This window comes from Hemiscyllium ocellatum, chromosome 47 (genome assembly GCF_020745735.1).
Source record: "Hemiscyllium ocellatum isolate sHemOce1 chromosome 47, sHemOce1.pat.X.cur, whole genome shotgun sequence".
Lineage (NCBI taxonomy): Eukaryota > Metazoa > Chordata > Chondrichthyes > Orectolobiformes > Hemiscylliidae > Hemiscyllium > Hemiscyllium ocellatum.
Genome location: NC_083447.1, coordinates 3,796,334 through 3,823,918, shown reverse-complemented (window position 1 = coordinate 3,823,918; position 27,585 = coordinate 3,796,334). Strand labels below are relative to the sequence as shown.

At 44.0% G+C, this 27,585-nt stretch overlaps 1 protein-coding gene across 3 annotated transcripts in view; it reads left to right on the top strand.

Annotated features, from left to right (window-relative positions):
- The window catches only part of pak4 (p21 protein (Cdc42/Rac)-activated kinase 4), a 136,165-nt gene that overhangs the window by 107,069 nt on the left and 1,511 nt on the right, over positions 1-27,585 (top strand). For all 3 annotated transcript variants that reach the window (XM_060855976.1, XM_060855975.1, XM_060855977.1), the window contains 6 exons: positions 4,156-4,923; positions 11,125-11,574; positions 16,886-17,019; positions 17,947-18,073; positions 23,292-23,417; positions 24,608-24,742. In XM_060855976.1, coding sequence (XP_060711959.1) covers positions 4,156-4,923; positions 11,125-11,574; positions 16,886-17,019; positions 17,947-18,073; positions 23,292-23,417; positions 24,608-24,742 — 1,740 coding nt within the window. The remainder of the gene's footprint in view (positions 1-4,155; positions 4,924-11,124; positions 11,575-16,885; positions 17,020-17,946; positions 18,074-23,291; positions 23,418-24,607; positions 24,743-27,585) is intronic.

Sequence of the window (27,585 nt, the reverse complement as noted above, 5' to 3'; positions counted from 1 at the left end):
CAATTTTACATTAAATTCAACACCACAGTTGCGATGCAAGGCCATTTGATTATTGACTAAAGTGCGATTGGTTAATTCAACAGCAAACATGTCGAGCAGTTAAGTCTCCGTGTATATCCAATTCTGCCTCCCACAATGTTCAGCAGCAGACCCATGACTTTTTACTGCAGTGACCCAGCCAACCAGTCACTACATTTATCAGTGAGCAAAAATAAATGATCCCTTGCATTTGTGAAGGGACAGTCCAAGTGTTTTGATTCCTCCATAAATTCTGCAGCATTGATTTTTCTGTGTCTTGTTCTCACACTTTGATAATCAGTTGATTTCCTGTCAGTACCTCTGTTGAAGGAAAGAAATAAATTTCACTGGCACTGTGTCTTGCCTCCCTCTGTATGTCTCAAAATGCTTCAAGTTCAATAGATTGCTTTTGGATGTGCAGGTAAGTGCCTTTTGGTGCATATCATGGTCTCAGACCACTGGATAACTGCCAGTTAACCTTTGAGAGTGTTGATTGAGGAAATAATGGTGCCATTAGGTTTTTGTATGGCTCGAACAGGCATACAAGTCTGCAATTTAAGGCCTCGTCTGTAAGCCACTGCGCTGCTCCATTGGAACTGTACCACATTGTAGAGACAACATTTTTGAAGCATGTTGGAACTTGTATAAATTTCAAACAACACTGAAGTTGGTCATTCAGCCTAATTGCTCAATGCTAGTGATTAAGCTGCCCATAGGTCTTTGTCTATCTTACTTCATCTAACTCCTTCCTCCACCCCCAAATACTAACATAACTCCTCCTCCCACTCCGCCAAGGACATGCAAATCCTGGGCCACCTTCACCGCCAAATCCAAGCCATCCTCCCAACACCACATCTTCCGCCTTGGGATCTGCCACCCACATGATATCAACATCGACTTCACCAGTTTCCTCATCTTACCCCACCCACCTCATCCCAGATCCAACCTCCAACTCCGCACTGCCCTTGAACTGTCCTACCTGTCTATCTTCCTTCCCACCGCTCCGCTCCACCCTCCCCTCTGACTTATCCCCATCACACCACACCTGCATCTACTTATCACCTTCCCAGCTACTTCACTCCCCAGCCCCACCCTCCTATTTATTTCTCAGTCCCCTCCTATCCGTCCCCCATTCCTGATGAAGGGCTTATGCCCGAAACGTCGACTCTCCTCCTTTGATGCTGCCTGATCTATGATTCTTTTCCAACACCATACTTTTTGACTCTGATCTCCAGCATCTGTAGTCCTCTTTTCTCCTACCTAACATAATCTCCCATTCTTTTCTCTTTGTGTTTATGTAAAGTCATCAGATGTGCATCTGTATTTGCATCAACTACTCCCTGTGCAAGCAAGTTCCACATTCTCCTCAGGATAGTTTGAGCGAGTGTTTACATTGTACTGAGAACACGTCAGTTATATTTTACATTCTTGCTGATGATATAGGTTTGAGCACCCGTGTGTTATTAATTCTGACTTGTAACAGAGCCGTCTGTGTGGCCCAGAGATTGGAACGTAGCCCATCTGATATTCCTATTGCCCACATTTAGACTATTTCTCTGATGTAGTGGAATGCTGCTCTGCAAGTCGACCAGCAGACATCTCTTGCTGTTTGCAGTCCACAATTATCCACTCGAACCATTTACGATTAACACCAGCTCAGCACAATACCAGAACTGAGAGAATGTAGTCACTAAAAAGAGAGGAATCGGATAGGGCTCTTTTATCTAAGAGAGGAAAGATTGAAGAGTGTCTGATTGGCACCTCGTAAGTTATAAAGGGTTTTGATTGGATTGATAACAGGGGTAGGTGTTTCTACTTGTGAAGGAAGCCAGAGCTCAGGAGTCATTAAAAGATAGTCACTGATAAATCCACTTGACAATTCAGGAGGAGCTTTATTTTCTCTCTCCAAGACAATAGTGAGATGGGACTTGTTGTTGGAAATTAAGAACATGTGCTAAAAATAAACAGGTTATATCAGCGTTAGATGAAATAAGGTGGTAGGAGTCGTGTGGAACATAATCACTGGTCTAATGCAGCCTGGCCTGTTTCTATACAGTAACTCCAATATTATTCACTGATGTCTTGGTGGATGAACGTCCCTCAGAGGCATGTTGCAAGGCAGTCCCATGCTGCAATCTGAAAGTGGATATGTGAATGACAGAACGATGCATCACTGAAGATTAGCATGAAATGAACTGAGATTGTAAATGAGTATATAACATTTTATTTCCCTCCTCTGCTGTCCCCTATTTACTGCACTGTCTTCCTCCTCTCCTTCACTATAGGCTCTTCCATTTTCCTCCTCCTCTTGACAAGCAACAGGACATTGATCCCTATGGCCCTACCTGCAACACAACTGGTCTTGGGTTTCCGTTTGCTCTACAAAGTTTTAAAGCACAAATAAAAAAAGCAGTCTGTATCGAGTTTATAAAAATCAATGATTTGCTTTATTATTGTCACGTACCTGGGCACAGTGAAAAGTTCTGTTTTGTGTGCAGTACAGACAGATCACACCATACAAAATGCATAGGGTAATGGAACAGAGTGAGGAATACAATGTTACAGCTGCAGAGAAGTTGCAAAGAAAGCAAAGTCAACATTAAATTTAAAATTTGAAAGGCCCATTCCGAAGTCAAATAACAGTGGGGAGGAAGCTGTTCTTAAATCTATTCATATAGTTATGTAAACTTTTATGTCTTCTGCCTGATGGAAGAGGATGGCACAGAGTATAACCAGGGTGGGAGGAGTCTTTGATGTTGGTTGTTTTCCTGAGGCAGTGGGAAGTATGGCTGGTTTGTGAGATGGACTGGGTTGTGTTCATGACTCTGTAGTTTCTTGTAATTTTGGGAAGAGCAGTTGCCAAACCGTGCTGTGATGCATCCAGACAGAGCGCTCTGATTGCAATCCGAGATTCAGCAAGAACAGCACTGGGTGGGATCCATTCAGCATATACACCCTGTCTCCATATTGCATTCTGTTAATCCTGTTAAATGTTTTAATCCAAATTCTGCTGGCAGTTATTTTCAATGCATTTGGGCGTCGATGGGGTTCTATATGTGAACTGTGGGTTTTAAATGGCTCAGCTTAAGGAGCACTGTTTACAACAGCATGAGATAATGCTAGCTCATTTATTTTTAACATCTTTGGTGCAACAGCTCAATGGCTTGTTGCAGCGTTCCAAAGTTAGTGTTCAATTTTTCTTCTTCTATCTGTTCCACATTTTTAAGGGCTATGTGCTCAGACTGCATGGAAGCTGTTCAGGGGCAATTTGAAACTCTAGTTCCCATCCAAAAGTGCTAATCAATATGTTCAGACAGTTATAGTCTCAGAGTCGTACAGCATGGAAGCATAGTTGCTGGTGCTTCTGGAACAATGTTATTCCCACAGTCATGAGAGAGTTAAGGAGAAATATTGGCCCATACCTTAGGATATTGTTCTGCTCTTCAAATGCTTACATCTGAAAAGGCCAATAGTTTCTCAGTTTGGCACCTTATCCAATTTTCTCTTGAATGTAACACTTCCAACAATGCAACCCTTCCTCAATATCTAAAAGCAGAAAGGACTAGAGATGCTCCAGTCTGGCAGCACCTATGGAGAAAGGCACAGGGTTAATGTTTTGGTTCCGATATGACACCTGTTCTCCATTGTATTTTGCTTTTATTTCCCTGGCGCAGTACTGCATCATCGGATTACCTACTCACGTCTATGGAGTCAGTCTTAAACCCATGACCTCCTGATCCTGAGGCAGGAATCTCATCCTCTGACTTGTGGACGTTTCCAATTTCATTAAGTCATGTTGTACAGGGTGTTGATGAGGTCTCTTCTGGAGTACTATGTGCAGTTCTGGCCAGGCCTAAAGCCTTAACTCTGATTTCTCTTCACAGATGCTGCCAGACCTGCTGAGCTTTTCCAGCAACTTCTGCTTTTGTTTCTGATTTACAGCATCTGCAGTTCTTTCATTTTTTTATTCCCTAGTTTGGGAACATGGTCGGCATGGACTGGTTGAACCAAAGAGCCTGTTTCTATGCTGTATGATTCTGTGACTCTGAATCTTACCTCAGTAAATAGTTGCTCACTGAATATTTCTCACGGGTCTCTCTGATTTAACATCTAATCATTCTTTCCTCTGTGTTTCAGGCCATTGTTCGAGGAAGTAAAATTGGAATCGATGGCTCTCTGAATTGGCTTCTGGATGAATTTGAGAATGTTTCTGTAACCCGTTCCAACTCCCTGCGACGAGGAAGCCCACCTTCTCTACTCCGTCAAGAGCCCATGCAGGATGGAATGCAAAAGAATGGCATGCACGAGACCCCTCCCAAGAGCACCTACCCCGCTGAACTGGACAGACGCCATGACCACAAGGGGAGAGGTGAGAGGGTCAAGCAAGGATCCCGGGATGAGCGTGACCAAGGCAGGGACGACAGGCAAAAGAACCGGAATGCTGAGCGGGCAGACAGCCGGGCACACCCACAGCAGCCCAGGGGGCAGGAGCCAAGCAGGACTGGGGGGAGTAGGCCCAATCATCATAACAGCAGGGAGTCCCGGCCTGACCACCACAGGCACCCTGACAACAAGAGCAAACCTCACGACAAGACAGATGGCAGGAGAGACCAGCCAGGTGATCGGGAAGGAAACCATGTTGGTTTCAGCGAGCCCACGAACTCTCAGGAACGGGCGTCGAGGCGAGAGAAACAGGAAAGCTCCGACAAGAGGCCAAAATCCACACACACAGGCCAGACCAGCCCACAGTCTCCAAGGGACAAGCGACCCCTTTCTGGCCCAAACATCCGTCCTCCCCATGCTCCTGGTGGAGATGGAGCTGTGAAGACTGCGCACCAGACCGGGAGGCCTTTCAACACGTACCCAATGGCTGAGACAGGAGCAGGCAGAGGGAGCAGCAGTCAGGTCTGTAAACCACATACGCCACACTCTGTGCTAAAGTTCTTGTGAGCAATTAGTTAAAGTGAGTCGGCAGAAATGTACACACTTATTGCACCAAATGGAGAGAAACCATAGACTGTGTAACCTGGCCCAGAATCCCAGGTGCAAAAGCAATCATCGAAATGGTTAATGCAATGTTGGCCTTTAGCTGAAAGGGGTTGTATGTGCAAATGGTTGGAATTTCTGTGGCAATTGTGTAAAGCTCTGTTTAGGACTCATTTAAAGCACCCTGCTGTGATTGGATGCCATTCCTTTCAAGGGAATGTGGCACGGATGCATTATTTTAATTTCAAGACCGACAAAAGGGTTCAGGTTCAAGGAGAGGTTGCATGTAAATGAATTTGAGTTCCCTGAAATAGAGAAGATTAAAGGATCATCTAATTATTTAAACTGATTAAAGATTGATAGGGTAGATGGAGAGAAACTATTTCCTCTGTTGATCGAATGCAGAAGATGGAGCATAACCTGAACGTTTTGAGATGGGGCTGATGTCAGGAAGCAGCAGTTCACAAAGGATGGAGGAGATCCTTCCCCGAAAAAGCTGCTGAGGTCAGAAGCTAGTTGAAAACTTCAAAACTCCACGTTTGATGGAGTTTGTGCTGAGTCAGCATTGACGGAGTTTGTGCTGAGTCAGCATTGACGGAGTTTGTGCTGAGTCAGCATTGACGGAGTTTGTGCTGAGTCAGCATTGACGGAGTTTGTGCTGAGTCAGATGTTTTCTCACTCGAATGGACCCCAGGGAAGTTTGATATAGTTAAGATACAGATCAGTCATGATTTGATTGAACCAGTTGAGAGGCCAAATGGTGGCCTCCTGTTCCTCCTAAGGTGAGGCCCCCAGGGCAGGGGTGCAGTTTATAAAACTGAATGTAATTCCTCATTTGTGGGTTTGAGTCTGCTGTGATTTCCAGAAAATGCCATGTAATAGCATGGCACTGTCTTTGAGAATCTGACAATTATTGTGGTTCTGTTCGCCGAGCTGGAAGTTTTTGCTGCAAACGTTTCGTTCCCTGGCTAGAGAACATCATCAGTGCTATTGGAGCATCCTGTGAAGCGCTGCTTTGATGTTTCTTCCGGTATTTATGGTGGTTTGTTCTTGCCGCTTCCGGGTGTCAGTTTCAGCTGTAGTGGTTTGTATATGGCATTCATCCACAAACTCCATTAACAGACACATCGACCTGGACCCCACATACAAACTACTACAGCTGAAACTGACACCCGGAAGCGGCAAGAACAAACCACTATAAATACCAGAAGAAACATCAAAGCAGCGCTTCACAGGAGGCTCCAATAGCACTGATGATGTTCCCTAGCCAGGGAACGAAACGTTTGCAGCAAAAACTTCCAGCTCGGCGAACAGAACCACAACAACGGACGCCCGAGCTACAAATCTTCAACCAGACTTTAATCTGACAATTATTTTGGTGTTTACTTTTCTCAACTGTATCCAGTCTCTGTGTGATACAAGGCATCTGGTTTTAATGATGCACTGTGATCAGTAACACAAGTCCAGTCAATCAGTGTGTACTGTTTAGTATTCAGCCTAGCATCCACGCTGGTGCTCCTGTCCCAAAAGATAAACTGCTGTGGAAACTCTTGGAATAAGTGCATCGTGCTCACTTGGTGATTACCTAATTGCAGAGCTTTTTATAACTGAGAAATGAATTGTTTTCTCTAAGAATGCAACTGTTGAACCACAATAAGACTCACATTTTTATCTTAAAGGGTGGGGGTTTACATTTGGACCATTGTAGCCTGCCTGTGCACATTCCAGAATGTGTGGGGTGAAGTTTTGTTTAAATCATGCAGGCAGGCACCCTCTTTATGTTTTCCTATACTGACCCTTCAGTACCTGCCGATGTCACGCTGGATCTGGCCTTAAGAAGCACCTAGGGAGCATACTCAGCCTCTGATCCATTCACTTCCACCAGAGAGTCATACAGCATGGAAAATTGGCCCCTCATGTTGGTCTTAAATCTCTCACCTCTCACCTTAAAAATATGCCCCCAATCTTGAAATCTCCCATCCTAGTGAAAAGACACCTACCATCAACCCTATCTATATCCGTCCTGATTTTATAAACCTCTGTACGATCACCTCTCAACCTCCCACACTCCGGTGAGAAAAGGTCCCAGTCTTTCTTTTATAATTCAAACCTTGGTAACATCCCGGTAAAGTTATCTGAACCCTTTCCAGCTTCAAAATATCCTTCCTATAACTGGACAACCAGAACTGGACACAGTATTCTAGAAGAGGCCTCGCCAATGTTCCGTACAACCTCCGCATGATGTCCCAGCTCTTATACTCAAAAGTTTTATTGTTACCATGTATGTCACTGACCAGGTTAACACTTACTACCCATCCTGAATTACTCAGGAGACGGTGAGTTGCTGCCTTGAAGTGCTGGAGTTAGTGTTGTTGGACTACTCTGCTACTGGGGCTGGGGAAGGTGATGAAGTTCCAGGGTTTTGACCCTGAAATAGTGAAGGAGAGGGATGATAATCTCTTGCCAAGATGGCTTAGAATTGTGTTCCCATGTTCCAGTTGGCCTAGTCTTCGAGAAGGTGGAAGTCAAGAGTTTTAGAAAACTATTGAAGAATACATAATCAGTATATTTGCAGTGCAGTGGCATGATTTAAGTCAGGGCTTTGAGTGTTATCAATCTCATCGCCCCAAGTAAGTGGCTTGAGCTGGGAGGGTTGATGTTTTTTGTGGGCAGTAACTGTTATGTTTGGACTGTTAAAAGTTTCAGGCAGTTAACTGCTTTATGACACATGCTGCTGTGACATCAGAGCATTTAATGTAAGTTGAAGATTTATACTGATGGTTAATATTTCAGTAAAAAAGTGTTACCAGAGACGGTACATAACGAGACTTCTTTACGGCAAGCTTTGGCAAATCATCAGTTTGGTGAATGCAGGTCAATGTAAGCTGTGAGAATTGAGAGCCCTAAATGACATTTAGGATACAGATATGCAAGTGGTTAATAGAGTCATTTGCGATAAGCTAGTCAGCTGCAGTAACTGCTTCCTTCCTTTTCTGGCTTGCGCTTGCTCTCTCCTTTATGGCATGCTGTCCCTCCTGCTTCCCACACCCCAACCTCCCCTTTCTGGCTCGCACATTCTCTCTCTCACTCTCTCTCATTCACTTTGGCGCATTTTTTTTGCTGCAATCTCTGACACGTGTTTGTCTCTCTCCCAGGACAGTGCACTGTCCTGTGAGGAGAAATTAAGTAAAATAAGAAGTGACTTGTAAGTTTGAGACGCTGGTGATTCGAGAATTGGAGCAGGGTTAGTGGTTCTAGTGTACAGTGTTGGCTATTAAGAACTGAGATGATAAACACTTTGAGAGTCTGGTAACTTCTATAGCCCAGAGGGCTGTGGATGCACAGTGATGAACACGTGACAGACAATCTGAGAGGTTTTGGGGCATTTGGGTAATTTGAATGAAATTAAGATCAGCGAACAGTTGAAGATGAGCCTTGTTGAATTGCAGGTTGATGTGGGCCAGGGGATGTGGTAAAGGCAGTGAGCTGAATGGCCCAATGTTTTAGGAACAATGGTTTATCTTGTTACAGCTGGACCTTTTTGAGCTGTATGGTCTTTGCATTGTATTTAACTAAAACCTTGTGTGTCAGAATAAGGTCAAGAGTAGGATCTCTACAGGAGTAAGTGTGTTTTGATATCACTTTAAAGCTAGGTTATGCTCAAATTACTTTCTGATGACTTCCCAGTTCTACACCTTAGTTGTGCTGGTGAACAGTACACCCAGAGGTTATCTCTGAACCAGCCAGGACTAGGCATGTGACAATTTCCTGGTGATTCTGCTCCCTCCATTCTGCCCCTATTTGACCACATCCTATTGGACAGCCTACAAGACGGAAGGCTCTCAGAAAGCCAGAACAGGACAGTGGGGCTGAATGGCCACTTTCTGTGCTAGAAGACTCTACAATAGTCTAGAGGCACCATTTTGGAGCAGTCTGGCTCCCTTCTTGATCCTGTGATGCACCAGGAATCGCAAACTAAGATGATGTTGGATGTGGGATTAGACACAATGGAGCAGGGCTTGCATGTATCTGTGTTTCCGCATGAACTCTCCTGCCACATGACATTGATGTCGGAATGTGATATGCGTACCCAGGCCATTTCTATCACAGCTATGTAGTTTACCATTGATGATCAGGATTATATGGCAATGTAGGGAACATAGAGCTGTCGCTCAAATATCTGCTAAAGTCTATAATTTCCACTTTAGTCTCAAGCACAACATATGGAATTTTCCCTTTCCAAATGGTCGTTTTTCCTAATCTTAATTATATTAAGATCCATGTGTGAAGGACATTAATTACTTTTACAGGCTCTTATGGTGATAGTGCCTCTACTTTGGCTCAAATTTAAGTCCCATCTGCCCCAGAGAAGTATCATAATCAGCCTGCTCAGATTATGTTAAAAAATATGGAGAGGGCTCTTGTGGTGCAGTGATAAGTATCTGGCTCCAGAGGTCTGGGTTTAGAACATTTCTGTTTCGGGGGGTGGGCGACGTGATTAGAAAATGTCTAGGGACTTGTACAGAGGGACTGCTGGCTTGGTAAGTAGGAAGCAGACATATCTAATGCCTCAGTAAAGGAACAGATTTGCATCTAGTCTCACTTTTTTCACCCTCTAGCTTGAAATCTATTAATGAATTTTGAGCCATGTAATTTTGAGGTGAGGTACTGGAGACTCCTGGTCTGACAACGGTGATGAGGGAGAACCAGGAACGACAATTTAACTTGAGAAACTTGGAGCATCCGGCATTGCACAGTGACAGTCTGTGTTTGTTTAGTGATTAATCTTACAGGAATGTGTCTAATACCTTACATTAAAGCTTAAAGAGTGCTGTACCACATTAACTCTCCAGCGCTAACTGACGATTACAGGTCATTGGTGGAGGTAGTTTTGTGTTGTGAATTGAGTGAGTCACATAGGGAATGTGTTTTTGTGTCATGCAGTTCAGAACTTTCTAAGTTGCTTTTGAATGTGACTACAGGGAACACTGCTTCCATATTGACACCAAAAATGTTTGCCATTTTTATAAATGACCTGGAGGAGGGGCTAGAAGGTTGGGTGAGCAAGTTTGCGGATGATACAAAAGTCGGTGGAGTGGTGGACAGCGAAGAAGGATGTGGCAGGTTACAGCGGGATATAGATAAGTTGCAGAGCTGGGCAGAAAGGTGACAAATGGAGTTCAATGTAGCTAAGTGTGAAGTCATTCACTTTGGTAAGAGTAACAAGAAGATGGATTACTGGGCTAATGGTAGGCTACTTGGTAGTGTGGATGAGCAGAGGGATCTTGGTGTCCATGTACACAGATCTCTGAAAGTTGCCGCCCAGGTAAATAGTGCTATGAAGAAGGCATATGGCGTACTGGGCTTTATTGGTAGAGGAATTGAGTTCCGGAGTCCTGAGGTCATGTTGCAGTTGTATAAGACTCTGGTGCGGCCTTATCTGGAGTATTGTGTGCAGTTTTGGTCACCATACTATAGGAAGGATGTGGAGGCACTGGAATGGGTGCAGAGGAGGTTTACCAGGATGTTGCCTGGCATGGTAGGAAGATCGTATGAGGAAAGGCTGAGGTACTTGGGGCTGTTCTCATTGGAGAAGAGAAGGTTTAGGGGAGATTTGATAGAGGTGTACAAGATGATTAGGGGTTTAGATAGGGTTGACAGTGAGAACCTTTTTCCGTGTATGGAGTCAGCTGTTACTAGGGGACACAGCTTTAAATTAAAGGGGGGTTGGTATAGGACAGATGTTAGGGGTAGATTCTTTACTCAGCGGGTTGAGAGTTCATGGAATGCCCTGCCAGTAGCAGTGGTGGACTCTCCCTCTTTATGGGCATTCAAGCGGGCATTGGATAAGCATATGGAGGATAGTGGGCTAGTGTAGGTTAGGTAGGCTTCGGTTGGCGCAACATCGAGGGCCGAAAGGCCTGTACTGCGCTGTATTTTTCTGTGTTCTATGTTCTATAATATGTTGAGTTCCATGATGATTGTTAATGTTAATAATTAAGGTGGTGACATAACTGAAGCTGTAGTTGAGGAGAGTGCCATGAAAGTTAAAAAGGGATGTGCATGTGTCCTTGTGTAAACAATGCTGACCATCTCCTTGTCTCCCTGTCTACTGTTAAGGTTGATCATCGAGCAGGAATGCCCCATGATGTCCGACACAATGGGCCCAACCTGGCTTTGGGTCACGCGAGTAAAGCACAGCGCGGTCAGCACAGGCCAGGCCATTCTGAGCCGCCACACCAGGCCTTGGTGCCTCATTCCTCTGACACACACTTGCCACGTGTGGCACAGCCGAACTCTCCGGCTCCGTACCCAGCACAGCCCCAAGGACTCGAGTCGAAGTCACCCCACCGTGAGCCACAGCGGGTGTCCCACCAGCAGTTCAAGGCAGCTCTCCAGATGGTGGTGGACCCTGGCGACCCAAGAACGTATCTGGAAAACTTTATTAAGATTGGCGAAGGGTCGACAGGGATTGTCTGCATTGCCACGGTGAAGAGCACAGGCCAGCTGGTCGCTGTGAAGAAAATGGACTTGCGGAAACAGCAGAGGCGAGAGCTGCTTTTCAATGAGGTAATGTGGGTACTCAGATCTCTGGACACTGGTAATCATAGGCTACTCATACTTGAAGCCTACTTCCAACATATGACACAACTTTCACTTTAGAAAGCATGGGGGTGTTTATGCATTTGGAGGCAAAATGCCACCACATATTAATAAAAGCAAAATACGTGGATGCAGGAAATCTGAAACAAGCCCAGAAAATGCTGCAGAAACTCAGCAGGTCACTCTCAGTAACTTGCAGATAGGGCTCTCCAGGACTTGTCAATCTTTTGTTTTCTCCTTCAGTAGTTCATAGAATCACAGAATTGTAACAGTACAGGAAGCAGTCACTCTGTCCATAGTGTCTCCAGCCTCTCTCTGTAAGATGCAGTTCGCTCAGTACCATTCTTCTGCTTCCTCCCTGCACCTTGTCCCTTTTCAGTGGAATTTTATTCTGGATGCCTCTATTCAACTTGTCACTACACCTGTCTCAGGCAGTGCATTCCAGACCCTAACTACTAAATTTTTGATCAAGCTTTTTTTAAATATCACTTTTACTTGGAGTCATAGAGGTGTACAGCACGGAAACAGACCCTTCGGTCCAACTCGTCCATGCCAACCAGATATCCCAAACCAATCTAGTCCCACCTGCCAGCACCTCGCCCATGTCCCTCCAAACCCTTCCTATTCATATGCCCATTTAGATGCCTTTTAAAAGATGCAATTGTACTAGCCTCCACCACTTCCTCATTTCATACACCTATGATTCTCTGAGTGAAAAAGTTGCATCTTAGGTCTCTTTTATATCTTTCCCCTCTCACCCTAAACCTATGCCCTCTAGTTCTGGACTCCCCCACCTCAGGGAAATGTCCTGCATGATTTGATAAACCTCTATAAGGTCACCCCTCAGCCTTCGACTCTCCAGGGAAAACAGCCCCAGCCTGTTCAGCCTCTCCCTGTAGCTCAAATCCTCCAACCCTGGCAACATCCTTGTAAATCTTTTCTGAACCCGTTCAAGTTTCACAACATCTTTCCGATAAGAAGGAGACCAGACTTGCACGCAATATTCCAACAGTGGCCTAACCAATGTCCTGTACAGCTGCAACATGACCCCCCCAACTCCTGTACTCAATACTCTGACCAATAAAGGAAAGCATACCAAACACCGCCTTCACTATCCTACCTACCTGCGACTCCATTTTCAAGGAGCTATGAACCTGCACTCCAAGGTCTCTATGTTCAGCAACACTCCCCAGGACCTTACCATTAAGTGCATAAGTCCTGCTAAGATTTGCTTTCCCAAAATACAGTATCTCATATTTATCTAAATTAAACTCCATCTGTCACTTCTCAGCCCTTTGGCCCATCTGATCAAGATCCCATTATAATCTGAGGTAATCTTCTTTGCTGTCCACTACACCTCCAATTTTGGTGTCATCAGCAACTTTCTTACTATATCTCTTATGCTCCCATCCAAATCATTTATATAAATGATGAAAGGTAGTGGACCCAGCACTGATCCTTGTGGCACTCCATTGGTCACAGGCCTCCAGTCTGAAAAACAACGCCTCCACCACCACCTTCTGTCTTCTATCTTTGAGTCTTTTGCTTTAAATCTTGTTCTTGATCCTTTCTTGAGGAAAACGGCACGATGGCTCAGTGGTTAGCACTGCTGCCTCACAGTGCCTGGGACCCAGGTTCGATTCCACTCTCAGCGACTGACTGTGTGGAGTTTGCACATTCTCCCCGTGTCTGCGTGGGTTTCCTCCGAGTGCTCCGGTTTCCTCCTGCACTCCAAAGATGTGCAGGTTAAGGTGGATTGGCCATAGAAAATTGCTCGTAGTGTCCAGGGATGTGCAAGCTTGGTGGATTAACCATGGGAAATGCAGTTACAGGGAGAGAGGAGGGCAGACAGGTCTGGGTGGGCTCAATGAGCTGAATGGCTCAGTTCCATACTGTAGAGGCTCTGAGTGGGAACTGTTTTTCCTGATCTACTCTGTCCATACCTTACATGACTTCTCTTCAAGAAAAACAGTTTCTGCCCTCTCTTAACTGAGGTTCCCCATGCTCGAAATCATTCTTGTGAATCTTGTCTGCACCTTTTCTAATGCCTTCACATCCTTCCCAAAGTGCAGCGCTGAGAAATGGATGTGATATTCCAGCTGAAGCTCAATAATTGTCTTCCATAAGTACAACGTGATTGCCTTGTCTTTGTACCCTTTAATACAGTCTAGAATATTGTGCACTTTATTAACCGCTCTCTCAACCTGTCCTTTCACCTTCAATGATCCCTGAATGTCCAAACCCAGATCCCTTTGTTCCTGTGCCCCTTTGTTCCTGTGCCCCCTTTTAGAGATGCTCCTTTATTTCTTCTTGTCCTTGCATGTTCTCCCTATAAAGATGAATCACCCCTCATTTCTCTGAACTAAACTTCATCTGCCACTTCAAAGGGAGGCAGTGGTCTCATGCTATCACTATACTGTTAAACCACCGACCCAAGTAATGCTTTGGGGACCCGGGTTTGGATCCTGCCACAGCAGATGGTGGAATTTGAATTCAATCAAGATCTAGAATTAAGAGTCTAATGATGACCATGAATCTAGTGTTGATTGTTTGAAAAACCCATCTGGTTCACTAATGTCCTTTTGGGAAGGAAACTGCCATCCTTACCTGGCCAGGCCTACATGTGGCCTGCTGTCTGCTGAGCAATAAATGCTGGGCTGGCCAGTTATACCCACATCCATGAATAAATTTTAAAAATCACCATTTCACAACCTTGTCTCCATGCTTTCGAAGTTCTATGTTATCTTCCTCTCAACTCACATTGTATCTAAGTTTTATATCTTCTGCATATTTTGAAATTGTGTAGTATACACCTTCCTGAAGAAGAGCTCGTGCCCGAAACGTCGATTCTCCTGCTCTTTGGATGCTGCGCTTTTCCAGCAACACATTTTCAGCTCTGATCTCCAGCATCTGCAGACCTCACTTTCTCCTTGTATACACCAAAGTCTAGGCCATTAATGTACATCAACAAAAGTAAAGGTCCCAACTGACCCCTGGTGGATTCGACATTAAATCTTCCTCTGGCCTGAAAATGTAACTAACCACAAACCTGTTTCATATCAGTCAGTCAGTTCCAACTCTCCTGTTGCTAGTGTCCCCTGGCTCAGTGTTCTCCTGTCAGTGTTGGTGAGACAGGTTGAGGACTGAATGAGATCTAAAGCTTCATTGAAATCGTAATTTGTGAGCTTCCATGATTAGAATTTGTGGGTTATTCAGCTATGGGAGAGTCACCTCACCACCTTGCTAAATCCCCATGCCGTTTCTGGTGCAGGGACCACCAGATTCTGACCGGGAAAGGGAATTGCAATTGATTTGCTCTTTCTAGCACGTTGCCCCACCCTAAATATGCTGGGAGCACTCCTTATGAAAGTCTCCTTTTGAGGACCTTAATTGAACCTGGACCGTTTCTGCTGCCTGGTATATTTACTGGCTGACCTCAAGGCAGTGGGGCAGAGGATTTCTCCTGGAATGATCGGAATTATGATTTGGCAAAATAATATCCCACTGTCAAATGAGGTGGCCTCCATATAACCCAGTTACGTAAAGTGGATCCATGTTAATTCTGTTAGACCCCATTGTGAACTAGGTTTGATCTGACAGTGGATAATGAGGATGTGGTGCTCAGGCATTAATGAGCATCCTCTTGGGGTCCAGCGCTGGTACTGCATTGGCACAAGAGAAACCAGGAGAAAGTGAGGACTGCAGATGCTGGAGATCAGAGTCGAGAGTGTGGTGCTGGAAAAGCACAGCAGGTCAGGCAGCAACCGAGGAGCAGGAGAATCGAGATTTCAGGCATCAGCCCTTCTTCAGGAATGAGGCTTGTGGGCTGGGGCTGAGAGATAAATGGAAGGGGGTCGCGTTTGGGGAAAAGGTAGCTGAGAGAGCGATAGGTGGATGAAGGTGAGGGAGAAGGTGACAGGTCAGAGGGGGGAGTGATGGACAGGTCCAGAGGGTGCTGGGATAATGTGGGGAGGAGGGGGAATGAGGAAGCTGTTGAAATCCACACTTATCCCAATTGGTTGCAGGGTCCCAAGGAGAAATATGAGGCGTTCCTCCAGCTTTGTAAGAAGGAGCCGTCCCTATGGGAATTTAAACTCTTGAGTTGAGTTTTTAAGAAAAGCTAAATGGAGTACAGAAGAATTGGAGCCGCGCTAAGCATTTATTTTGCAGTCACTTTGGAATTTCAGGATGATAAATACACTTATGCCAAGTCTGGTGTTTACTTGCAAAAGCCATTACTGATACCAGAGCAGGTCTGGCTGCACCAGCTGCACATCGCCTAATCGCAGTTGTAGCATTGACTTGCAAACCAGAAGCCCCTCAACACAAGTTGTGCTTGAAGGTTACTGATGAATGTTTGCAATGGCCCTGAGTGCCTGCCATCATGACCGTAATATTTTTGAAAATACTTCATGCACAGGATATGTGCATTACTGGCAAGGCCACTGTTTTATTGCCTAGTTTCCAAACGCTGATAAGAAGATTACAATGCGTTGCTGCAGTCCACGTGTGTCTGTTTGTTTATTACAGGCCTGGAGTATTGGTGCCTTGGGTTTTTTTTTATTAAGTAATTGAACAGCTTGCTAGGCCACCTCCAGAAGATATTAAGAATAAGGAATTCAGGAAAGCATCCATATTCAGAGTGGTTCGAGCCTGGAATTTATCCCTATGGCAGTAAGTTGAGTGGCATAAATATATTTAAGTTCTAGTTAAATATACAGAAGCAGATGAAGTAGAGAAGGGGGTGAGGCTTGTGTGTAGCGTTACTGTTGACTGTTCGGTCTACATATTATTTCTGTGTAGTGTGTGTTTAAACCCCTTCATCTTAGACTGGAATCTTCCGACCCCAAGGACCAGATTTGCTGAGTTCCGTTTTGCCAATTGGAGGTCAGGTTTGAACACTTGCCTGTCCAATGCCATAAGACACTTTGCAACTGTAGTCTCTGATGCTTGGACTTACATTCCTGTACAGTGGTTATTAATAATAAGCAGCTTACATTCCAATATATTTCATTGATGTGTTTTGAAACTTGAGTTTGAAAAAACTACCTGATGTAAAAGGCTGCCGCAGTCTGACTGAAACAGAGATGCGAGCGTGGCTGTCCCATAACAGTTGAGGATAGCACGGCGATCTGGCTATAAAATGTTTTATGAGCAATAAATTTTGGTGAGGGAGATTGCCTCTTTAGATTATAACTGAGCTGTTGGTGTGTGAGCTGCGCCAGTGTAATCCCTGCAGTGACAGTCACACACATGCCTTCCTTTTGTTTCTCTGCAGGTTGTGATCATGCGAGACTACCATCATGAAAATGTTGTGGAAATGTACAATAGTTACCTGGTAGATGACGAGCTGTGGGTGGTGATGGAATTCCTGGAAGGAGGGGCGCTAACTGACATTGTAACGCATACCAGGTATGGATCTCCTATTGGAGCGAGCACTGATGAGATGTTTTAATGCAAGACTGATCAGCATCTGCAGTGGCACATAAATGTGTGAAATGGCAATTGCTGTGCAACTGTGACTCCCTTCTCTGATCACTTCTGCAACCAGCTCCTGATTGCTTTGTGGGAGTGAGGGTGACAGCTCTGAAGAGGGTTGGTATATGATGGAGATGGCGGAATGGGCGGGGAGTGGAGGGGTCACCCCACACACAGTTACAAGCTGATGCTGTAGTGATATGTGTATTAAGTTGGCTGGTTTCAGCTGAGCTGGTCCAGAGAGCAGTGAGGCAAAGGCAAACTGTTGACCAGAGCCATCCATTGAAAAAGAGTTAGAATAGGCCAGACATCAGCCTCTGAGACCTGCAATTCTGTGGAGGAAAAAAGGTTCCTACGTTCTGAAGAATTTGTTCTAAAATCATATGCCTATACATGGTTACTGCAGTCCAGGAATAATGTGCAACACAGATTTGTGAAGATGTACTTAAAAATGGACACTGAACAGCTGGAGAGCGCACAGCAAAGTGGAAATTTTAATCTAAAATGATTATGTTTAGTTTGAAAATGCATTTCGCTCCTGAGTTCAATTTTGGACAATTATGATGTGTTCTCCTTGTAGTAAAAATTTAGCCTTTTCCACTTAAACATACACCCCCATTTTGGTTGCTTTTACTAATCCCACCTCTGGAGCAGGTGGGATTTGAACTCTCATCTCTTGGCCCAGAGGTGGGACAGTACCACAGAGCCACAAGAGCCACTTCAGTTTTGGCAGCAGCAAAGCCTTTTACAAATGTCTCTTTATCTTGTCATTGTAACAAAGAATTAAAATTGTCTTGGAGTATCTTTCTCCTGAAGGTTACTGGCATTAATTAACCTGACATGTTGAATTCTGTTCTACAGGATGAATGAAGAACAGATAGCAACCGTTTGTCTGTCTGTTCTGAAGGGGTTAGCTGTTCTACATGCGCAGGGTGTGATCCACAGAGACATTAAGAGTGACTCCATTCTCTTAACACACGATGGAAGGGTAAGTGTAATACTAATTAATTCACTTTGACGGACAAAGATGGGAAATCAGATGGGAATAGAAAGTGGCATCTTTTTATTATTTAAACGACGGTCGGGAATCCCCCTATCTATCTGCATTATTCCTGGTAAGAATAGTCTTTAGGCTGTGCTTGTCCAATGCAAAATACATGCTATTGAACATTTAAAGTTTGGGATATGGGTCAACAGTCACATTATTGTTTTTGAATTAAGCAACCAGTCATTTATCCCTCACGGCATTGCATGATGTTTTGCCCCCAGCCCCACCCTGATAAAATGCTTGTGGAAAGAGGGGTACGTTGGTAAGGACATTGGGAACTCACCCAACTGCACACCTTTATGAAGGAGCTGAAAATGTGTTGCTGGAAAAGCGCAGCAGGTCAGGCAGCATCCAAGGAACAGGAGATTCGACATTTCGGGCATAAGCCCTTCTTCAGGGGCTGATTCCTGAAGAAGGGCTTATGCCTGAAACGTCGAATCTCCTGCTCCTTGGATGCTGCCTGACCTGCTGCGCTTTTCCAGCAACACATTTTCAGCTCTGATCTCCAGCATCTGCAGACCTCACTTTCTCCCCACCTTTATGAAGGAGCTGAATTATTGGGTCTACGAACCCCCTTTGTTTGTGAAGATGGCCCCAATCTCCACATATAATCTACATAGGCACTTTATCAATGGGGGTTACTCTGTTTCTTCCCCTTTATAGAGACCTTGCTACAGAAATTCTGACTTCATGTCTGGTCTCTCTGCTGTAGGAGAGATATTGTTAAACTTGAAAGGGTGCAGAAAAGATTTACAAGGATGTTGCCAGGGTTGAAGCGTTTGAGTTATAGGGAGAAGCTGGATAGGCTGTTGTTGGTTTCCTTGGAGCATGGAGATTGAGGGGTTTATAAAATCGTGAGGGGTGTGGATAGGATAAATAGTCAAAATATTTCTCCCAGGGTAGGGGAGTCCAAAACTAAGGGCATAACTTTCAGGTGAGAGGGGAAGATATAAAAGGGACCTAAGGGGCATCTTTTTCAGGCAAAGGGTGATGCATGTATGGAATGAGCTGCCAAATGAAGTGATGGATGCTGGTACAATTACAGCGTTTAAAAGTCATCTGGATGGGTATATGAATAGGATGGGTTTAGAGGATAACAAATGGGACTAAAAATTTATGATATCTGGTTGATTTGGATAAGTTGGACTAAAAGTCTGTTTGCATGCTGCACATTTCTGTAACTGTATGAAATTAGCGAGTTTTGAGAAGATTTGTAGCTCAGGTTGAGGTATTAGATGTAGGTTTAATCGCTGAGCTGGAAGATTCATTTCCAGATGTTCCATTACCCTACTGGGTAACGTCTTCAGTGGGCCTCAGGCGAAGTAATGCTGAAAATTCCTGCTTTCTATTTATATGTTTGGGTTTCTTTGGGTTAGTGATGTCATTTCCTGTGGTGAAGTCACTTCCTGTTCCTTTTCTCAGGGGGTAGTAGAAGGGGTCTAACTCGATGTTTGTTGATAGAGTTCCAGTTGGAATGCTATGCTTCTAGGAATTTTCGTGTATGTCTTTCTTTGGCTTGTCCTAAGATGGATGTGTTGTCCCAGTCGAAGTGGTGTCCTTCCTTATCCATATGTAAGGATACTAATGAGAGAGGGTCATCTTTTTGCGGCTAGTTGGTGTTCATGTATCCTGGTGGCTAGTTTTCTGCCTGTTTGTCCAATGTAGTGTTTGTTACAGTTCTTGCACGCTATTCGCAAACAGAGCTGCATCAGAACATTATTTCAACGAGCCAACACACACTGCAGTACAGAGGAACTGTGCAGAGCAGAGGAAAATCACCTATACCGTGTATTCAAAAAGAATAGGTACCCAATGAACACGGTCCACCAATTTCTCAGCAACAAACCCAAACAAGCAGACAAAACATGTCCAGAAACCCTAGCCACTCTCCCCCACATCAAAGACATCTCGGAAATGACTGGCAGATAACTCTGACCCCTTGGCATCATGGTAGCCCACAAACCCAACAACACACTAAAACAGCAGCGAATGAACTTGAAAGACCCTATACAGACAATGAACAAAATTAATGTCATTTACAAAATACCATGCAAGGACTGTAACAAACACTAAGGTGGACAAATGGGCAGAAAACTAGCCACTAGGATACATGAACACCAACTAGCCACTAAAAGACATGACCCTCTCTCACTAGTATCCTTACATACGGTAAGGAAGGACACCACTTCGACTGGGACAACACATCCACCCTGGGACAAGCCAAACAAAGACACGCACGAAAATTCCTAGAAGCATGGCATTCCAACTGGAACTCTATCAACAATCACATCGGGTTAGACTCCGCCTACCACCCCCTGAGAAAAGGAACAGGAAATTACTTCACCACAGGAAATGACATCACTAACCAAAAGAAATCCAAACATATAAATACAAGGCAGGAATTTTCAACATTGCTTTGTCTGAGGCCCACTGAAGACGTTACCTGGTAGGGTAATGGAACGTCTGGAAATAAACCTTCCTGCTCAGCAAGCGAACTTACATCCAAAAACATTATGAAATTAATTATTGTAGGTGCTGAAATCCCCAGTTCTCATCTGTTCAATTGCTTTCCTTCTCTGAAATGTGCTCTGTTACTTCATTTACCTTCACCTGCCCTAAGCCCCTCACCTGTTTTTCCCCTTCTCACTCATTCACTCTCCCTTGGCCTAATGCAGTGAGCAAATGCTCTCCTGCTTACACTGGCTGGCTGGCTGACTGACTTCCTCATACCTTGGGGAGCATTTTTGGTGAATGGATGGTGCTAGGGACTGCAGTTTGGAAACATCACCGTAAGAAATAAAAATTCTACCTTGTCCGTAAGGCACAGTTTCTGTCTCCAAAGTCCTCAGCAAACATCGAAAGACTGACTGCCAGCAGTCAGATGGAACAGGACACAGATCCCTGAAAACCATGGTTGTCAAAAAAAAGGAATTTCCACCCTAAAACTGTTTCTTGCTCATTTATAGATGTTCGGTTCAATTGGGCTGTGATCATGCCCTTCAATTGTGGATTAAAAATGGTATTGGTGAACTTCAATAAGTCCAGTCATGAAAAGATTATATAAAATCCATAGTGACTGAAATAATTCTCATCCTGTAGGGTTTGGCTGCCCCTTTGTGGGTGCAAAAGGTACTGCACAGGGCAAAGTTGAATTTGATTTTTCCCAGAAGCAAGATTTTAAATCTGTCTTGTCTGAAATTAGAGAGACAAAGTTAAAGTTTATTTTTTTCTATTTACAAATTGTTTGTTTTCCATATAGAATTGAATAATAATGAAATAAACACATCTTGTCAAAGTTTTTTGTGCGTGTAAAAATACTCACTGTATAAAATGTGGTTTCCCTTTACGTTGGTATTTCTCGTGAATTGTCCTGACGAGTACAAGACTAAGCTAGCACAAAATTCTTCTTTTGGTTTATAGTCATGAAGTCATAGAGTCACAGAGCACAGAAACAGACCATTCAGTCCAACCAGTTCATGCCAACCATAATCCCAAACTAAACTGGTCCCACCGGTCTGTGCTTGGCCCTTATTCCCTCCAAACCTTTCCTACTCATGTACTTGTCTAAATATCTTTTCAGTGTTGTAACTGTATCCACATCCACCACTTCCTCTGGAAGTTCATTCCACTCATGAACCACTCTGTATAAAAACAAAAATTTACCTCCATGTCTTTTTTAAATCTTTCTCATCCAGCCTTACAAATATGCTCCATAGTCTTGAAATCCCCTATCCTAGGGAAAAGACACCAACCACTCAACATATCTACACCCTTCCTGACTTTATAGACCTCTATAAGTTTATCTCTTAGTCTTCTATGCACTAGTGAAAAAGGGTCCCAGCCTATCCAACCTCTCCTTTTATATCTTCCATTCCTTGTAACAGCCTGGTAAATCTCTTCTGAACCTTCTCCTGCTTAATGATATCCTTCCTATAATAGGGAGACCAGAAATGGAGCTGAAAATGTGTTGCTGGAGAAGCGCAGCAGGTCAGGCAGCATCCAAGGAGCAGGAGAGTCGACGTTTCGGGCATGAGCCCTTCTTCAGGAATTGCTCCTTGGATGCTGCCTGACCTGCTGTGCTTTTCCAGCAACACATTTTCAGCTCTGATCTCCAGCATCTGCAGACCTCACTTTCTCCTAGACCAGAACTGGACACAATATTCCTGGAGAGGCCTCACCAATGTCCTGTACAACCTCAAAATGGCGTCCTATGACATTTGCTAATTAGATTGTTTTAGGATGAGAAACAAATTAATCCAGTACTACAATCTTTTTGTGCACCTGGTGATAAGTAACTTTTGCTCTCGTTCATAGGGAAGAGGATAGCCAGTCACCATGTAGGTGTCTCACAGTTGGCTCTGTATGTGATCCTGTCTCCCTGTGGCTTAATGAGCAAATGCACAGGTCCCTAGACTTGAGCTGTCCTGTGAGCACAGTCACCATCAGCCCCAGGTTAACAGCTCTCCCTGCACTTGATAATAAGGTTGCATTCAATATGTCCTGGATTTGTTTGATGCCCAGTAACCCACAGTGGGATATTACTACACATTGCTGAAAATGTGTTGCTGGTTAAAGCACAGCAGGTCAGGCAGCATCCAAGGAACAGGAAATTCGACGTTTCGGGCCAGAGCCCTTCATCAGGAATGTGGTTGCTGATAGGTCAGCACAGGATCAAACCCACTGGTGTCATGGGAGGAAACATATCTGAATGAGAGTGAGAATGGGGCAAGTGGGAGGGTTTGAATATAAACATAAGGTTTTAAGGGGCTGTAATCCATCCTGAAATAATCTGATCTGAAATGTTAGAGGATACACAAAAATTACATTGACTTTTTCACTAGAAAGGAATTACCCTAACAGGGTCGCTTACAACTTGATTCAGGTTTGAAAGCAGAGTACACTAAACCAAAAAAAACCAAGAGCTGCAAATGCTGGAAACCTGAAACAAAAGCAGAAGTTGCTGGAGAACCTCAGCAAATCTGGAGTGAAAGCAGAGTCACTGTTTCAGGTCCAGTGACCCAGTTGTGAAGAAAGGTAACGGGACCCGAAACATAAACTGCTTCCTCTCCACAGACACTGGGTTTCTCTGCAGCTTTTGTTTCTCTCTGAGTTAATGTCTGTGAAGCCTAGTTGTCATTATTTTTGTCTTTCTTTAAAGGTGAAGCTTTCAGACTTTGGATTCTGTGCCCAGGTATCGAAAGATGTACCAAGACGCAAGTCACTGGTGGGCACTCCTTACTGGATGGCACCAGAGTTAATCTCTCGGTTGCCGTATGGACCTGAGGTAACATCATCGGTTTATTTCTGCACTGGGAAGTGATGGAGAGTCAGTACGTCGTTTACAATTGAATTTGGCATTCATATTAATATAACCAACTTTTCACAGAAAATTAAACTTGCCTGTTTCATATTGACACAGTGGAATAAATCAGCTGTGCCTCTGTAAAAACAAAAGTGCAGCACACAACCACAGCAGTAAGCCGAACAAATCAAGAGCACCCAGATTTGACCTTTTCTATTGGCTGAGTTATACTAATCAAGTATTGAACACTTAAGTCAGCGCCCTATGAAAAGAATCAGAAGATGTTGGTTGAGCACTAGTTTGGCGATGCTCTCCATAGTCAAATAGCTTTCTAAAACTGCTTGTGAGGAACAGCCACTTGACTCAGGCTGTTGCATTACGGCCATTTTCAGGACTGCAGTCTCCAGTCCTCGGATATTATGTACACCTATACACAGGTTTTTAGGGTGCTGAGTCTAAATTTGACTCTCTGATTAAACTAGTTGTTTGATCGGAGTTGACAAGAATTTTTTTTTTCTTCTTGTCATAAATATGTGGTCAGAGAGAATGAAATCTGCTATGTTATTTAGAAAGCAACGGAGGAACTTTTTTTAGTATCATTATGTTCAGTGAATATGAAATAATTCTCCAGAGGCTGGTATTCTGTCACCCTGTCAACCTTTCTTTACATTTACATGATACTTGACAAGGCTCCAGCTTCCTCAGAGCCAGCTCCCAGAGTGAACAGAACCTCTGGCCCTCCTGTTTATATCTGTCAGCCAGGGTTCCTTGATTGGACCAGTTTAACAGCCCCAATCAGGGTGAAAGTTAGTACTGAAGATGCTGGAGATTAGAGTCAAGAGTGTGGTGCTGGAAAAGCACAGCAGCCTCATTCCTGATGAAGGGCTTTTCCCCAAAATGTCAATTTTCCTGATCATCTAAAGCTGCCTGACCTGCTATGCTTTTCCAGCACAACACCATTGAGCCCCATTATGAGGTCCACCTGGCAATCTCATTACAATCACTATAAGTATCTGTCTTTATTAGCTGTCTGATTTTTATCATTCTGAAAATATTTCAATGGTTTCTTTCTTGATGCCTTGTTAACTGCATGAAGGACAGTGCTCAGGGTTCAAGGGCTGTTCATCTTTTTGCTGAGCATGAGTAACTCAAGGCCCTCGCTTTGTTTCCAGGTGGATATCTGGTCTTTGGGTATCATGGTAATTGAAATGGTCGATGGGGAACCTCCATATTTCAATGAACCTCCTCTGAAGGCCATGAAAATGATACGGGACAATCTGCCGCCCAAACTGAAGAATGGCCAAAAGGTAATGTGCATAATTCATTAATGCAGTGAGGAATGGACTGCACTTAAAGAAGTGGAACAATCCAGAGATTGGCAACACCTATAAAAATAGGTTCCTCATCTTTACTGCTTCAGTAAATTGAGCAGTCGCAGGAATTTGGGACTATTAACATCTTTAGACATAGAAGTAGAAGCCATTCATCGTTCAGTGAGATTGTGGCTGGTCAGATAATCCTCAGTTCCACTTTCCTGCCTTTTCCCTATAATCCTTAATTCCCCTACCTACTTCCCTTATAAATCTGTCTGTCTCTCTCAGCCTAGAATATACCGCATGACACCAGCCTTGTCAACACACTCTGGTAAAGAATTCTGCAAATTCATCACCCACTGAGAGAAGGATTTTTTCTTCATCTCTGTCTCAAATGGGTGATTCCTTATTCTGGGATTGCGCCCTCTCGTCCTGGACTGTCCCACAGGGAAAACAAATTTCGCCAGATCTGCCCTATCAAGTCCCCCTTTCAATAATATCTCCATACAATCTACTCAGCTCCAATGACTGCTGACAATTCTGGAGAAATGTGTGTCTTACTGGAGTGATCACTTTTAAACTCTTGAAACTTAAAAGTCAAGATGTGTTATAATCTGATCACTTTGATCACCCTGGAGTTGAGAGTGACATCAAAGTTTCTTTGTAACAGCAAGCTTCAGCTCCAAAGCTGGTGTCTCCTCACCCAGCCAGCTGACTGAGAGCCACCAACCAGCTGCTTGCAGATACAGAGCCAGATCACAAATAACTTTCATTGCACTTTCCCTTGTCCGAACCAGTGGGAGAATGCTGCTCAGCAAGTTTATCCATTCACCCCCAGAGAAAGGATGTGTCTGGCTGCAACAAAAAAAAGCATACAACTTATTAAGGGTGGAAAACCTTTGCAAAAATAACAACCTTTGTCTATTTGGCTTTATTTATATGAGTTTAGAAATTCTGAGATTGTTTTCTTATCTAAAGCTGAATGCATTCAGGAGTCTGAATTTATGTAGTTTTATGGATATAGGTTTGCTCATTGAGCTGGAAGGTTTGTTTTCAGACATTGTTTTGTCACCATACTAGGTATCATCAGCAGTGAGCCTCTGGTGGCATGGCCCGCTTTCTATTTGTGTGTTTAAGTTTCCTTGGTGGCGTCATTTCCTGTGGTGACATTTCCTATTCCTTTATCAGGTGGTGGTAAATGGGGTCCAAGTCAATGTGTTTATTGATAGAGTTCAGGCTGGAATGCCATGCTTCTAGGATGCCATGATTCTTGTGCATGTCTCTGTTTGGCTTGTCCAGTTGGACCTGTTGTCCCAGTCGGAGTGGTGTCCTTCCTTATCTGTACATAAGGATACTGTACATACCGCAGCACAGAAGAACTACGCAGAGCAGAGGAAAATCACCTATACAGTGTATTCAAAAAGAATGGGTACCCAGTGAACACAGTCTGCCGATTTCTCAGCAACAAACCCCAACAAGCAGAGACAACCCATCCAGAAACCCTAGCCACTCTCCCCTAAGTCAAAGGCATCTCGGAAATGACTGCCAGACTACTCCGACCCCTTGACATCATGGTAGTCCACAAACCCACCAACACACTAGAACAGAAGCTAATGAACTTGAAAGATCCGCTATAGATAACAAAAAACTAATGTCATTTACAAAGTACCTTGCAAGAACTGTAACAAACACTACATTGGACAAACAGGCAGAAAACTAACCACCAGGTTACTTGAATATCAACTAGCCACAAAAAGACATGACCCACTCTCGCTAGTATCCTTACATACAGAGGAGGAAGGACACCACTTCGACTGGGACAACACATCCATCCTAGGACAAGGCAAATCGAAAGACACTCACAAGAATCCCTAGGAGCTTGCCATTCCACCTGGAACTCTATCAACAAATACATCAACTTGGAGCCCATTTACTACCCCCCCCCCGAGAAAAAGAATAGGAAATGACATCACCACAGGAAATGACATCACCAACCCAAGGAAACCTAAACACGTAAATAGAAAGCGGGCCATACCACCAGTGTTTCATCCGGAGGCTCACTAATGTTCCTAGAATGGTGACGAAACGTCTGAAAATGAACCTTCCAGCTCAGCAAGCAAACCTACATCAAGAACCTCAACCTGAGCTACAGTTCTTCTCAAAACTCACTATGTAGTTTATTTACTCATTCATGGAATGAGGCTGTCAGTGGCCAGGCCAGCACTATTGTCCATCCCTAATTGCCCAGAGGGCAGTTAAGAGCCAATCAGATTGCTGTGGGTTTGGAGTCATGTGTAGGCCAGACCAGGTAAGGATGGCAGTTTCCGTCCCTAAAGGACATTAGTCAACCAGATGGGATTTTCTGACAATGGATTCATTATTCTTCATTCCAGATTTTTTTCTTATTGAATTCAAATACCACCATTGGTGGTGGGTTTTGAACCCACATTCCCCGGGACATTAGCTGAGTTTCTGGATTAGTAGTCTAATGATAATACCATGAAGCGATTGCCTCACTAATGGCTGTTGCCTCCGTCAAAGCTGCCTTAGCATCCTAAATTCTGAAATTGTTTTCTTATCTAAGACTGAATGCATTCAAAGCAATTGATAAGGAAAGTTCTTCTCAGACAGAATTTGATGCTGAGCCATGCAAGAAGCTTGGTCAAAGACCGAGGTTTTAAAGAGCAGCTCGAGGGAAGGGAGAAAGCTTAGGAACAAATTCCAGTCAATATTGGGTCAGAGCCCAGCACCAGGACTGTGGTTCTGACTTTAGCCTCCCTCTCCCTTCAGTTGTTAAGTAACTGACTTTGTTCAAGATATTCATGTTCAAAACTGAT